The sequence below is a fragment of the Fundulus heteroclitus genome, chromosome 10, assembly GCF_011125445.2.
Source record: "Fundulus heteroclitus isolate FHET01 chromosome 10, MU-UCD_Fhet_4.1, whole genome shotgun sequence".
Classification (NCBI taxonomy): Eukaryota; Metazoa; Chordata; class Actinopteri; order Cyprinodontiformes; family Fundulidae; genus Fundulus; species Fundulus heteroclitus.
Window position 1 is genome coordinate 3,147,781 of NC_046370.1, and position 16,378 is coordinate 3,164,158.

At 38.7% G+C, this 16,378-nt stretch overlaps 1 protein-coding gene across 1 annotated transcript in view; it reads right to left on the reverse strand.

Annotated features, from left to right (window-relative positions):
- The window catches only part of LOC105939418 (MAGUK p55 subfamily member 3), a 29,262-nt gene that overhangs the window by 3,402 nt on the left and 9,482 nt on the right, over positions 1-16,378 (reverse strand). The window contains exons 2-13 of the mRNA XM_012881561.3: positions 15,345-15,489; positions 15,062-15,180; positions 12,463-12,540; positions 12,255-12,335; positions 11,786-11,923; positions 9,898-9,979; positions 9,438-9,523; positions 9,264-9,338; positions 7,772-7,968; positions 7,630-7,694; positions 5,155-5,172; positions 4,602-4,643 (exon numbers count right to left, since the gene is read on the reverse strand). Of these exons, the coding sequence (XP_012737015.2) occupies positions 4,602-4,643; positions 5,155-5,172; positions 7,630-7,694; positions 7,772-7,968; positions 9,264-9,338; positions 9,438-9,523; positions 9,898-9,979; positions 11,786-11,923; positions 12,255-12,335; positions 12,463-12,540; positions 15,062-15,180; positions 15,345-15,369 (1,006 nt within the window). The 5' untranslated portion in view covers positions 15,370-15,489. The remainder of the gene's footprint in view (positions 1-4,601; positions 4,644-5,154; positions 5,173-7,629; positions 7,695-7,771; positions 7,969-9,263; positions 9,339-9,437; positions 9,524-9,897; positions 9,980-11,785; positions 11,924-12,254; positions 12,336-12,462; positions 12,541-15,061; positions 15,181-15,344; positions 15,490-16,378) is intronic.

Consider the following 16,378-nt stretch of genomic DNA (forward strand, 5'->3'; position numbering starts at 1 on the left):
GTATGGAGGACCAGGAGAGTCAAAAAATACAACCATTTCAAATTTATTGTTTAAATCATGCAATTAGAAATCCAATTTACAAAGCATTTAGTAATTGCACATTGCAAGTTGAATTATTAAAGAAGCGTAAACTGTATTTAATAATCCATTATTAAATACGGCAAATTAAAAATGTATTTTCAAATCCTATTTCTAAATTTAGAAATACAATTTGGCGAACCAGGAACAATTTTGGCGTCTGCACAGCACCTCCTACATTAGCCGTCATGTTGTGATCCAAGTGTGGCTGTCCAGCCAATGAGAGAGCTGTTGACATCCAAGGAGCAACTGTGATTGGTTTAATTTGGTTTTCACTGTGCTGAGGAACCAGAAGGGTCATGGAAATGCTAAATGGGTAAGGGTAATGTAAAAATAAAAGGCAACTGCAAAAAGTAGTTTAAAATTCAAGGTGAAAATAGAAATGGAAAAAGGAAATAGCTTTTTAAATGTTTGATAAGGAAAGGTATCTATAATCAGATTTATGAATTTTGTTTTTTAAATCTCCATTTATAAATAACATTTGAAAATACATTTTCAAATTGGAGTATTTAATAATGGCTTAATAAATACAATTTACAATTGCTTTTTAATAATTCAATCTAAAATGTTCAATTACAGAACTCTTTTCAAATTGGGTTTCTAATGTCTTGATTTAAGCGTAAAATTTGAAACGGTTGTATTTCTTTTTTAATTACTCTTCTGGTCCTTCATAAATGGTGCTTTAACTTTAAATATTGATAATCTAAGAGTTGTCTGTATTATTGGCTCAGAAGAAGACCAAGTGCAACGCACGACCTGTGGACAAGGATGTCTCAAAAAGTGTTGTTCATCTTCGTTCTAACGATTTATCTTTCCAGCTCGTAATTCTGAGTTTTAACTTTAGACCTACAAGCATGGCACGGCTTATTTCAGCAATGAATATAGTGATAAACTACATTTTAAGAAGCACAGCGTAATAAAATTAGACGCCCCACTCTGCCAGATTCCAACTCCTATCCAGTCCCACACAACAAGACAAACACAGCAAACACCGGTAAGAGTACCTGAGTAAAATTCCCAGGAGAAAGCATGGCCACAGAAGACAGGTGCTGCCTTACTCTTGGGAGAAACTACAGCTCACATTAGATCATTTATTTCTCCAGTTTCAATCACCAACACCAGACCAACACCGATAAGCGCTAGAAAGCCATGCAAGCCGGTTCCTTCTCCAACACGCACGGAGAACGTAGCCAGAACGTAGCGTGAGGAGCAGCTGTTCCAAGCGGCCAATGAGATGCCACGATAGCCCACGGTGAAAATGTGAGAAGCTTGGCGGCTGCAGCATACGACACAAAAAGCCCGTTGCTCTTAATATATTCTAACAACATCCTGTTAGTTAGAATAATAAAACGAGTGACGTTTAAAAGAAGAAGAAAAAAAGGTTGTCCAAAAACACAAGATGCCATTAAGGTGCTTCTGATAAAGATCACAATGTCAGAAAACTGTAAATGTACATATTTTAGATGCATCTTTGTCTTCCGTTCTATTAAATCTGTCTGCTGCAATAATACTTTTTTTTAAACAGAGAAAAGATAAACAACCTTTTAAAAACATTCATTTAGACTTTACTTTACTACTCTACTGCGGGAGAAATGTTTTCTGCAACGAGTAGCAATAGCAACCGTTGACAAGACAGAAGGATAAGACACAACTTCATAAATTTAAAAAGAGAATAATCTAAAGCATACCTTAAAAGTAAATAAATTACAGACTAGAGCTAAAGCTGCAGTAAAAATGTAATTTGATAGTGACTTCATACCAGACCATTTATATCTGTGGTTTGTTTAAAAAGCAGATAACTGCTGGTTCACCACCTTGGTTGGATGCACCTCCTACCTGGAGGGAGGGGCTATAACTGTGTGTAGAGGTGCTGTGGGATCCATCCAAGACCTTTTTAGCTGTGGTTACTGATTTAGACTTAATTAGGTCCACAAAGTCATTCAATTGCATCCCAGTGATTTTCCTGTCCTGTGTGCTTTGATAATGCTCTACAAGCTGTTATGTTTATCTTAGATTTAGCAAACCAAACCAGCAAAGGAAGGAAAAATTAAGAGAATCGATACAGCAACTGTAAAATATTTTCATAAAGACAATCAACGTACAAGCTCAACAACCTTCAGAGAAAGCGCATTCTCTGGTGGGCTTTTCTGCATCAGCCTGGGTCTCCAATGTTTATCGTCCATTGTTGAGCTCAGCTACTTGTATTCTTGCACCACTTCCACTGCCTGTTGATTAATCAATACTGGAGGCAGAGGAAGGATGAGACTTCCTAAAGTCTGTGCACATTTATTTCCTTTTTGACATATTAATGACCAAAAGGAACAACTGGCACCACTTGAGAAAATCCTTCAGGACAGAGCCACGGCCATTCAACAGGGACACAACGACTAAGTTTTCAGCAAACTTTATAATATATCAGTTCTCATGCTGACTTCGGGACAGATTTGTGTAACAAAAAGGCGACAAATGCAACTCTGAGGCACACCTGTAGAGGACCCCACATCATCAGACTCTTTCCTTTGAGTCCCATCTGTCAGGAAGTCTATTAGCCACCCGATCAAAGCAGTATCCACAGAGCCTCTCAGTAATAGTATGTGGGGAAGGATGAAATTAAAGGATGAAAGGTCAGTAAAAAGCCACGGCAGAAAGGTATTTGCCCCCTCAAGGTGAGTAAGCGCCGTGTTGAGCAGGGTGGAAATGTCACCGTCCACATCTCTTCCTGCTCTCTAGGTGAGTTGGAGTGGATCCAGCATCGACTGAGTGTGACTGAAAAGTTCATGTTTGACAACTTTCGCAAAGGTTTTCACGATAGCTGAATTTGATGTTATGGACCTCAAATCGTTTGGTTCTTTAGGTTCTGTGTACAGGAGCAAGAATAGAAGCTTTCCAAAGTTGCAGTTTTGGTAAAAAGTTGGTTGAATAAAGGGTTGAGTTTGAATTCAGTGTTTGTGTGTTCTGTATCTAAAAATAGGTTGCTAAGTAACAGCATAAAATGGCCATGGCTGCACTTAAAATATATGTTTTTAATTTGTTGATAATTATCAATATCAATCAATATGATTTCTATTTTATCAATATGCTTTTTTTTCTATATCGTCCAGCCCTATGCTATAAAACGTCTTCCTAAATGTGCTGCTGATAGGAATATACGACACCACAATTATATTAACGCAGCTAAAGGCATAAGGAACAATACACTGGATTTATTCTCCCATTATTGAAGTGTTTAAGTTTACGATTCTCCCCCCCCCCCCCCCCCCCACACCACTCTTAATGTTTCAACAAAAACTAACTAGGAATAAATCTTTTTAGTAAAGGACAAATCAGCAAATAGTCATTTGAAAGACATTTTGCTATATAGACATACATTTAAAGACTAAGAATATATTCTTAATGCTATTTTCTCACGTTTTACATAACCAGTTGTAATTTTACCATCAGGTAAAAAAAACACAGCTTTGCACATTTTTTAAATCTGGAGCAGCTGATCTGGTACATTATGACATAAATACACCCAACAAGTATCAATTGTGTTTCACCATCAGTCTCCAAGATGTTGGAGTCACCTAAATTAAAAAAACTTACTACTGTCTATTATAATTCAATTTCTGTCCTCATTACTTTACAAACACTGCTAACTCCTTCTTTATCGGGGTAATGCAGTTAGAGCAGGATTTCTAGATTTAAAGATGTACTTGAAACATTAAACTAAACTATTATTTCCTTATTCTGAAATTTCAAAGCATGAATTTTCCATCTAAGATGACTTCAGAGTCGTTTAACTCCTATTTTTAACTGCGAAGAAGTGGCACCCCAAGGCTCAGTATTTGGCTCAATTGCTTTTAATTTATACTTTGTTGCCCATAAAAATGGAAAAAGATTTTGTACTTTTTTTCAAATAATTAATTTGATAGAATGTGTCTTTTCTGGTAACCTTGTTGATCAGTCTTTGCCAAACAGAGTACAGTGACTTTTATATTTAAACCAATCATCTCATATTCTTCTTTAATTTTCTATGTTACCAAAAGCCCAATAAAGGAATTTTCAAAAGAGCAAAAGCTACAATGCTGAAGTACATGGTATTTATAATAGCTAACATTTATCCCCATAGAAATAAAAAAACTACAATTTGTAATTAAGCTGTTAAAGTTCAAGGTTTTAAATGACATAATGTTTCATCCATTGAATTTAAATGGTAAAGAGGCTGCCATCTGTCTTAACCTTAAAAATGTATCTGAGTTTATTTCACATAATGATCCGCATTAGTAACCTGGGTGCTTTGGCCACAGATTCTGCCTGGAGTTCACAAATATCACTGGAAATTTGCTAATTTCTTTAAACCTAAATTTTAAAGCAATAGATAAATAAAAAAAATTGGCCACCGATAATGGATAAAGAACAGCGAGAAAGGCATAAACACCCACATTAACAGCTCTACAGCAGCCTGCAGCCTCTTAAAGAAAGCATGAATTAGCACACAGACTAAGCCAGCGTGTGATGTTACAGATAGCGAGCTTCCTCACCTACGTCCTTTCCATTCAGAGCACCCTTACTGTCACAGTCTTCTGTGGGACAACAAGCAGGGAGAGAGAAGAGGGTAAGAAGAGGGAGGGGATGTTGCAGAGGGGACTCTGAGACAAGAGCAAACAGCAGGCACAGCACAGTTACAGTAAGGAGGGGGTGTGGTACAAATAAAGTAAAAACACAAATTTAAAGCAAATTCATGATTCTGCAGGAGGGAAGAACTGAATCAGAATGATCCGTTTCTGAATTTCATCCGGGTCAGAGAATTTCATAACAATATTAAAAGGCATGAAAATATGGTGATGTTGGCCCCAAGGCGTCAAACACAAACACAACAAAAATAAAAATGTAACACATAAAACACAAAAAATGTTTAGCAAAAATAAAAAAATTTAAATAACACTTCCTCTGAAAAGCATTTTCTGAAAAACGCTTTTCTTTGTTGTGTTTTCTGCTGTGTTTTGGCGACGTCTTTGTGTTTGACGCCTCAGGACCGGTCGTCTCGGTCTAAGGATGGTGCATGGTTTCTAACATGAGGGTTTGTGTACGTACCTTTCTCTGTCCGATCATCTGAAGATGGCAATATGAGAGCAACACAAAGTATCAGTGTAAAAACTGTAAAAATCAATATTTTAGGCCTTCTACTGTTCATATCACAACCTTTTCATCATATTCACAACCATTTTTAAAGCATCATAGTCATCATATCCAAGTTGTTGAAGTATTTTTCTTGCTTTTCTGTGTCTGTCGGTCCTATCAGGGAGGTGTGGTTCTGTCTAGGTTCTGGTGAGACTCAAGGGAATGAATGCTATTAATTTAGGACTTGCAAAAGTATAATTCAAACAAAAATTATACAAAAAGCAACAGGAACAAATAAAAAAAAACAAGATAGGAGTGACATACGCAACCAAGATTATATTAGAAGCTTAATGACAGCTTCAGAAACGTGGTTAAATGTAATGAAATTGTATTGGGGGAGTATGTATATAAATGAGCCTGTATGCAATATTACACCCCTGTTGGAATTAAAAGACAATCCCTAAAAATTCAAACTTGTGCATTGCACACTAGTTCTTTTTTTTTTGCATAATGATAACACTCTGGAAAAAGAGCTGTTCAAATGTATTATTATCAGTATAATTAAATGATAAGTGTAAACTCAAGGATCCCACACATTTTTCTTGGATCTAATTTTCTCACTATATTGAGTGCTACTGTTCTTCAATTATGCATTATGTGTTGTCATTTCTGCTTTAACTTTCTGTTCTCTCTCTTTTCTCTTCATAGTAGGTACACCTGGTCTGGCGTTCTGTTAACTGTGACATCATCCAGAGAAGACGGCTCACCCGCTACTACCATCTAATGTAGAACAGATTACTAGATCAATGTGTGCTTCTGTGCTTTTTTGTTTCTCTTGTTGTGTCTCTGTTCTGTCTTCTGTAACCCCAGTCGGTCGAGGCAGATGACCGTTCATACTGAGCCCGGTTCTGCCGGAGGTTTTTTTTTTCCCGTTAATGGGTGGTTTTTCTTCCCACTGTCGCTTCATGCTTGCTCAGTATGAGGGATTGCAGCAAAGCCATGTACAATGCAGATGACTCTTCCTGTGGCTCTACGGTTCCCCAGGAGTGAATGCTGCTTGTCGGGACTTTGATGCAATCAACTGGTTTCCTTATATAGGACATTTTTGACCAATCTGTATAATCTGACCCAATCTGTATAATATGATTGAACTTGACTTTGTAAAGTGCCTTGAGATGACATGTTTCATGATTTGGCGCTATATAAATAAAATTGAATTAAATAAAAAATTGAATTTTTAACGTTAAAACTTCAAACCTGACTAAAATTTCAAGAGTTCTCAGTCGTTAATGTTAATTTTTATTCAGTGGATGCATGGTTGGGAAGGAGGGATGTAAGGAATGCAAGATGGAGTGTAGGACAGGAGAAAGGAGGAAAAATAGGACACAAGGGAGGGAAGACAGAAGAGAAACAGGACACAAGGAAGAAAGCAAGGACAGAGGGAAGGGAGGTAGGATGCCAAGAAGGAAAGGAAGTACTGGAGGTAGAATGCAAGGATAAAAAGAAAGGAAGAAGGATGTAAGGAAGTTAAAAAGGAAGGGAGGACTCAAGGGAAGATGTAAAGCAGAGTACAAGGAAGAGATAAAGGGAAAACAAGAAGGAAATAGAACAATAAAAAAAGGAAGGAAGGAAGGAAGGAAGGCAGGACAACAGAAAAAAGGAAGGAACGTAGGACAAGGAAGGAGCGAGAATGGAAATAGGTCATAAGGAAGAAAGCAAAGACAGAGGGAAAGGTAGTAGGATGCAAAGAAGAAAAACGAAGGAAGGAAGGAATAGAGGTAGGACGCAAGGAAAACAATGAAGAAAGGGGGAAGGAAGGACTCATGGATGTAAAACAGGAACGAAGGACACAAGGAAGAAACAAAGGACAAACAGAGGAAGCAGAACAAAAAACAAGGAAGGAAGGAAGGAAGGAAGGAAGGAAGGAAGGAAGGAAGGAAGGAAGGAAGGAAGGAAGGAAGGAATATGGACAAAAGGAAGGAAGGACACAAAGAAAATAAAGTCTGATAAACCAAATATTTTTCCATACCCTTGTTTTGTTTCTATACATATTCAAACCTGGGAAATACTTAAATAAAAAAAAAAAACATGTATATTTTTGTGGGGTATTTCCAGATGGAAACAGTTTATAGAAGATGATCTGATTCCCTACAAACTTCTATACATATTAAATAACGTCTACTACGCCTTTTAAGCTACGGCAGTTTGAGAAATTGGATTTAATAAGATGGAAAAAATACTAGGTTGTCTTTAGTTTAATCTTCCATCGTTTTGAAGATTAAACCTGGCTTTTAAAAATAATCTCTATTCATGGATGCTCTTTAGATTGGATTTGATCTAGAATACAAGGGACGCCATTTGATGTCATCAACATGTACGTTTGAGCTTGTAGGTCAGATTCAATGATTTTTTAAAATTTTTTTTAGTTTGCTGAGCTAAATAACTTACATGTTTGAGCCTTGGGGGAAAGAGGAGCAGGGAGGGAATTCATCTTCATTCTGTATCTCAGACGCCTGGCAGAAAAACAGAACATTTTAATTAAAAGTGGAGATTTATTTTAGATCTAAACTCATTATAGGGCAGAGCTAACCTCTCCTGAAACTGTGTGGAGGGGATGAGGGCAGCACGCAGATTGCAGTCACCAACTTTCTTGGCTTGCCACCAGGTGGCGTCCTCCTGGCTGACGACCTGAAGAATGTCTCCTCTCTTAAAAGGAAGTCCAGCCTCTTGACACGGCGTTGCTTTGTCCTCAAAAGGTGTGTAGTCGAACAGAGCCCGGAGGTAGACCTTTATTGAGATAACATAATCAGGTTTAGGCTTCTAAATAAACTGATGGATGGCTTGATAAACAAACCAGTGGATGAATGGATAAAATGACGTATGGATGGATTAATAAACCTATTGATGGATGGATGAATAAAACCAGTGGATTAATTAATGGATGGATGAATGGACAGATGGACAAACTGACAGATGGACGGATAAATAATCTGATGAATGGATGTATGAATAATCTGATGGATGGATGAATGAATGAATAAATGAATGAATTAATTAATTAATCGATAGATGGATGAATGGATGGACAGATGAATGGATAGATGAACTGATGGGCGGATGGATGGATGAACGAATTAATAAACAAACCAGTGGATTAATGGATGGATGGATGAATGGATAGATGGACTAACTGACAGATGGATGGATAAATAAACTGCTGGATGGATAATTTGACAGATGAATGGATGGATGAATGAATGAATGAATTAATAAATAAATTGATGGATGGCTGAATGGATGGACAGATGAATGGATAGATGAACAAACTGACGGATGGATAAGTAAACTGATGGATGGATGGATGGATGAATGTATGAATAAATTGATAGATAGATGAATGGATGGACAGATGAATGGATAGATGAACAAACTGACAGATGGCTGGATAAATAAACTGATGGATGGATGAATGGATAGATGGACAAACTGACAGATGAATGGATAAATAAACCGGTGGATGGATGGATGGATGGATGGATGAACAAACTGACGGATGGATAAGTAAACTGATGGATGGATAAATAAACTGCTGGATGGATAAATTGACAGATGAATGGATGAATGAATGAATGAATGAATGAATAAATTGATGGATGGGTGGCTGAATGGATGGACAGATGAATGGATAGATGAACAAACTGACAGATGGCTGGATAAATAAACTGATGGATGGATGAATGGATAGATGGACAAACTGACAGATGGATGGATAAATAAACCGGTGGATGGATGGATGGATTGATGGATGGATGGATGGATGGATGGAAAAACTGACAGATGGATGGATAAATAAACAGGCGGATGGATGGATAGATGGATGGATGGATGGACAAACTGACAGATGGATGGATAAATAAACCGGTGGATGGATGGATGAATGGATGAAGAAAAAAATGCAGTTGATTAATGGATGAGGGATAGATGGACAAACTGACAGATGAATGGATAAATAAACCGGTGGATGGATGGATGGATGGATAGATGGATGGATGGAGCTTGATCTGGATAAATGTGAATATTACGCGGCTCTCCTTCAGTCGGTCTTCTTCTGCCACCGCTGGGATAATTTTCAGCGTGATGGGGCCCTGGGACTGAGACTGACCAGAAAGCAGCAGAGAAACACCGTCATCAAACACCAGCAGCAGCAGCAGCACTGCAGAAAAACCCGTGACTGTGGAAAAGTCGGTTTTCTTTACCAGGATCTGACTGATCTCATCAGGCCGTTTGTGAGTTATCAGGTTTCCGTTCACCTCGCGCAGCTCGTCCCCTACGTTGACCAGGCCTGAAACACAGACACAGATCAAACCACAGGCAGCTGATCCGTACAAGCAGAGTGGACTTATTTCCTGTTGGCAACAAATCCACATCTCCATGGCGACAGCCAGCCGTTTGTAATCTGGAAATATGCAATTTTGTGTCCATAATCTCAAGGATTTGATGCCCGTTGACAGTTCAAGGGTTACGCAGTTTAATCTCCTCACTGCTCTCTACATGTAGCAGCTCTGATGACATCAACATCTAACATATAAGACAAATAGATTACTGTAGTTTTCTCTATAGTAGCTTTAGGATTATTTACATATGGCCCTTTCCTGTAGCTGTCCCATTGAATGTTTTTTTTTCCTCCTAAAAGATTTTGAGATTTAAAGCCCTCACCGCTGCGGTCAGCTGCCCCTCCCCGCATAATTCTGGCCACGATTACAGCTCCTGTGGCCTCGTCTCTCCGAATGGTTGCTCCCTAGAGAAGGATGAAAAAAGGTGAATTTACAACATATTTTGTGTCTTTTGCTCATCAGGCTAATACAGAGCTTGAATAAAAACAAGCGAATCTTAAAATTTGACATTAATGTTTGTTCTGATACGTCTTCGTGCTGCAAGACATTGTTACTGAAAAAGGGCAAGTCAGAAGTTGACATGCACCCACCTGCATGAATATTATGTTAATTTTCTGCTTTTACTAATGCATTCGAGTTGTTTATTGCAACTCAGTTTTAAAAACAAGAACTGGGGGCACACATTTTCATTTAATGTGAAAGATATACACATGCATCCCAACTAATATTTAGCAAAAACTGCCTTAACAAGTTGGACTTAATTCATAGGCTGGACATTTGACCACTCTTTAGAAGAAGTGGTCAGAATTGGTAAAGTTAAAACTGGTTGGTTTCCAGACACGGGCGTTTAAGCATAGCGGATACATTTTTTATATTATTGAGCCTATTGTTGACCTACCCTCTCCACTGAAAAAACAGTGACTATTTGAGTTTCAGTTCGCTGTCCTGCTGGAACACAGATTTGTTTTTGAGTTTTAATTGTCCAGCCATTGACTGAAGCGACATTGAAAAATTTGGAGGGATTCCTCCACTTTATTTTTCTGGCAGCAACACAGGACGTCAGCATGATGCCACCGCCAACGTGCTTAACTGTTGCTGCAGTGATCCTAACCTCACCTAGGTTCCTCCAAACATTCTTCTGATTGTGAGCAGTTGGTTCAATCCTTTTCTCTTCTTAGAATAACTTCCTTTTCCAGACGAAATTTGGCTTGTCCATGTGGGCAACCCCCTGGTGACTGACCCCAGGTCAACTTGAGCCTTATTGACTCTGGCAGTGTTCATGATCAATCAATCTTATTTCATCCGACGGATCTAAAATGGTTACCTGACTCCGCCAGATAGATTTGCTCCGCATATCCATCTGGAAACCTTCCGTTGAAGTAATTTTGGGAAGGGGCGAAAATACTGGTCAGCTGATTGGCCTATGTTGGTGATAGACGGGCCAAATAAACCAATCAGATTTGTTTTCGTCGTCGCTCGTAACAGAGCGACGACGAAAACACAACCACAAGCCAAGCTACTCTTGCTGCTGCAAGTAAAGGCTCGTTAGCTCAGCAGAGAAATACTCTGTAATTCCAATAAAACTTGCTCGATAGCCACGCTAACGCTAGTTTCATCGGCTGAAGCTCCCATGTTCTTAGACTGAACTGTCGCGCTTCCCGTTGCGTCACACCTCAACCCGCCTCAAAGCCAACGCTGATTGGACGTTCGTTTGGTGAACGGCTCCAAATTTTCTTTAACGGAGAGTATCCAGACTGATCTGCGAGTGAAACCTTGAAACCTCGCGAGATCAGGATGGTCTCACGAGGCTACTAAAATGGCCCTAATCTCAACTCTATTAAAAAGGTATAGACTAATTTTGAAAGCCTGGTCCTTATGGAAACGATCTGTCAGAAGGCTGCAAAATACACCACATGCCTTCTCTGCAACTTGATAAGTCATTTAAGGCAAGGCAAGTTCAATTATATAGCACTTTTAAGTAACAAGACCATTCAAAGCGCTATTTATTTATTCAAATCTGTTGTAGTTGTGTGTATAAACTCAAGCCTGTATGTATAGTTTTGACACTTTCTGGGTTAGAAGAGCTGCACAATAAATAAACAAGATAAAACCAAAATCTGCTTTCCATATTGTAGTCAAATAGCCATCTGGAGCACAGACTTTCGCTGTTCAAGGTAAAAATTGAAAATCATCTTTGCAATGTCCCTCACCAGGGGCTCTTTGTTCTTCACCAGACGGACAATCTTTACGGACTCTTCTTCAAAGTCGTCGTCCAAATCTTCAGGCAAAGGTGGAAGGACCGGGTCAAATTTCTTCTGGGCAACAATGTCGTGAGCGGATAGCACTGCCTAGATGAGCCAAACAGACCAATGAGACGTGACATCCATCTTGTTTTCACTCTGGAAAACATTCCTATTCCTCCAAACATTTCCAAGAAAACCACTAAGCTGAACGTAATCACTTATTCATGGGTAAACTGCCAGTCCTGTCTGTGTCTAGGAGAAGAGTATGGACATCTCTGACTCTGAGGCGCTCTAACTTTTCTTAGTTGCCAATTACATAATATCCAAGGAAAGGAAAGACAAGCATGCATCATAAGAGGTAAAATATTAATAAAAATCGACAATAATGTTCAGCCTATTTGCAAGCATGTTTATGAGTAAATGTTTGCACGCCTACCTTCAGATGGGGCGTGTTCAGCAAAACGAGGAGTTCTCGCTCGTCATCCTGCAGCGGTCCGCTCTGAAGCTCTTCTGCCAGCTAGCAAGCCAAAATCACACTGCTTTTATAGCTCACACTAATGCAATGCATGAAATATTAATGTCAGACACAGAAAATGAAAACAGCAATTTAAAGAGCGTTTGGAGGGAAACTTCACTGCACCTACATCCTCTGCCAGACAGGAGGCGCTGTGCAGGACTGGAGTGGGGCTGTACTTTTCATACTGCTTTAGCCGCTCATGGATCTGCAGGAAAATAAGAGAAACTAAACAGATGTAAGTGTAATGAGTCAAGCAACGGGATGATGAGTGTTTAGTTGACTTTTTGTAAAGAAATCATGAATTTAAACATTAGCATTATTCCCAAGAGATTTCTTTGGATCTTTCTTGGGATGTAAAATACGTTCCTTGACAAGTCAATAAAGTATTTCAGTGTTTCCCCCGGGAATGGGGTAATTCTGGGGGTAGTTGTCGTGGTGGGTTGTGGGAGGTGTGCGCGGAACCCTGGAGCTGGGTGTGGGAACTGGAAACGCGAGGACTGTAGCGTGATTCAGCTCGAAGGAGGGGCACAGCCCAATAACCATAGTCTACCGTAGTCTGCGTCAAGCAGTGGCGGCTGGTGCTAAAAAAAACTGAGGGGGGCGCACACAAACAAACAAATGAAAAACAAACAAAGCAAATCTTAAAAAATAGCACTATTTGAACATGAATTTTGCCCTCCTTTCCTTCTGCCCAGCAAATTTCTCAATTATATTCTTAATTGTTAAAGTCAGTCATCTCTGTGACTAGTCTTTTCTCCATTGACAACATGGCCAATGCATTCAGCCTGTCCTGAGTCATTGAGTTTCTCAGAAAAGTCTTGATTCTTTTCAGAGTTGAAAAGCACCTTTCAGCTTCAGCTGTGGTCATGGGTGTGGTGATGAGGATCTTCAAGAGCGTGACAGTTTCTGAAAAGACTTCTTCTAGATTGTTTTCCTGATTTTAATAACATTTGCTGCCATTTTTTAAGGCTGTGTTATGAAATGTGTTACAGCATTTTTGTGGGACAAGATTATACAAAATTCAGTAACCAAATGTTTTATTCCCCATTACCCATAAACTTCAGTACAACTTAAATAATAAAATATCTTGCTGACAAACATTATATCAACATACCTACACAGCATAGACACAACTAAAGGTATTTCTAACTACAAAGCACATCTTCATAATATATTAAATAACATTACAATAAACCAGTGTAACAGTGATTTTCCACAACAACTCACCTCTGCAGCAATCCTTTCATGGTCTTCTACACTGAGTATCCGACGCTTCTTCACTGGCTGACTACTACCTACACTGCTTTATCCAACCATGGAGTGGAGAGATCACTTGCCTGCTGCTGAATTTGTAAATTAAGACGATCCGGTCCAAGCTCCTTTATCCTGTTTTTTTTCTTCAAGTGAACGCTTTGTAAAAGCATTTTTTTGTAAAGACAAAACAGAATTTTCTCTCATTTTGAAACTACTCAACTTTGCAAGCATAACCGTGAATCAACCTAACGAACTGCAGCTGCGCTAATGAGTCGAATCGGGGATTGTCCAATCACACAATGTTTTTAAAAAAATTAGCCAGTACTGACACTCTACCAGTAATGACGCAACAGAATAGGTGTGTCCGGGACGCAGAGCAGTGCGCCCCTATGCAAAAGCCTAGATAACCAATTAAAATTCAGCCTCAGATCACGTGCTTGCCCAAGTTGCTGCGCCTACATTCACTCCCATTAGACCGGCGCCCTGCACATAGGAAAGGAGGAAGTGTGCACAATGTGAGCAATTAAATAGAATTATGTATTTACTATTTTAATAAATTCTAACATGTCTATTGGACACACAGTATGAATAAATATATTTCTAAGTACTTTGCAGTTCAGAAATCATTTATTATCTAAACGATTTAAAGGGGGCGGCGCCCGAGCGCCCCCTACTGGCCAGCCGCCACTGGCGTCAAGCTAATAAGCTAACAGCTAATAACAGCTAGCATTAGCATCTGGGAGGTTTTCTCCCAGACTGGGACATTACTGACAGGTTTATGTTGCTCTCAAGCATTGAGGCATAAAAATAAACAAACAACACGTAGCCTCACACTAATGCACCATGATTATTGCACCTTTTAGTTGTTTTAGTTTCTTTTCTGTAGGATTGTACAGAATAAATGGCCCATTACAAGTTTTCAAATGATTTATGATTGTTGCGGTTTGTTTAACATCACAACAAACCTGGATTTTCATAAAGGGTTTGTGTACTTCTGAGAGCCATTGTAGGTCCTGATGTGGTGGCCAGTTTCTGAGTTCACGCGGAAAACAGGTTTAGAAAACGTGGGTCTACCATGGGTTACCATGGAGACTATAGACAGGTCGGTGGACAGACATTACTGACCAGGAAGTCACAGTGATTTTTAATGTTAAAAAACAGCTGATGCTCCCCTTCAGAATCCCATTTATCTTCCTACATAAAAAACATACAACTCCATTGCTACCATCTGGATTGGAAAATCTAAATTTCATTACACATATTTAATATATATTAAATAATAACTTAGTTTCTATTTTTTGTAGTTTGTAATTTGTTAAGCAGTGGTGAATTTTATTAATTGGTGGGTTTTCTTGTCAGTCAAGGACATACTGTAACGTAAATGACATTACTGGCCGACTCAAACATTATTGTCAATAACATGAACTTCATTTGTGAAACTTTTATTTCTAATCTGACGTTATCTGTTCTACCTTCATGAGGTAACTGATGCTTTTCTCGCTGAAAACGTCTCTGAGGAAGACCAGGTCCTCTTTGTGGTTGGCATCAGGGTGGAGCTGAGATGTGAGAATGGCCAGAGTCTCATGCAGCCCTGCAAATCATTCATTAAAAAATAAGAATAAAAATTACACCATTAATAAGGTCCAGTTTTTAATGAATATAAACCAGATATGCTACAGCATCTGTCTTTTAAACAAGTGCATACAAAACTTTAAAGCGTGTGAAGGAGCATAGGAAACATTCACTCAAATCTACCTGTGTTTGCAGAAATGATGGGCATGGCTTCAAATCTTCAGATGAGGATAAGGAGATGGAAAGAACAAGGAGGGAAAGGAAGGAAGGAAAGCTGACCAACTCTTCTATTTTCCTCTTCACCTCGCGTTTGAAGAATCAAAGAAAACTAGGGGGGAAAAAAACATAATATAATGATAATTTTATATACAGTTAACATCAGATTTCCTCCTATAAAAACATATCAGACTTGTAAGTGCTGATGACAAAAAAACGTTTCAGATACATATGAAGCCACAGAGGGCAGAGCACCACAGGTAATTTCTAATTTAAATGCCATTAAACGTAATATAATGGAAAGAAAGGCCCATCTCTGACAGTGATCAATGGATTAATTCCAGTGCTGAAGCGTTGCTGTAATTATTAGCTGCTCTTTTTACTGAGGCATGAAGCTAATTTCAAACTGCTGCCCCAGAGAACTCTGAGGTCAAATAAAGTTTTGCCACTTTTGCTTTGGATGATATAATTAATCATAATCATTATCGCAGTAATAAAGGGTTAATATTTTTCTTTCTTGGTTAAGTGGAAAGAAGTTGTGGCAAAAACCATTTCAGTGCCAGAGGGCATTGATGAGCTTGAAGTTTGGATCCGGTGTCCCATTAACTTCCGTTGTTTGGTTGACTAAGATTTTTTTGTACGTCTGAAGCGTAATTTTTTAACTAGTTAATGTGTAAATGTGTAAAAACTAAAGAGAAAACTAATGTGCTAAGATGCACAATGCACAAGACAAAATAAAGTTTTAAGAAACTCCTTGTTGACATTAGATTGTATTGCTTATAGAATCCCCAAATATTCAAATGGCAATTAAAAACAGTATTTTGGGGTTTTAAACAGCCATGTTTTACTGAATGGCCATGGAAAACCAGCTTTATACCAACGGTGAACAAAACATCCGGTTTCTGCCGGGAGGACAAAATAGTTGCTTGACTACACTGCCCTGTTTCTAACAGAACGGCAAAAACAAACATCACTGTTATGTTAAATTAACTTAACTGTTG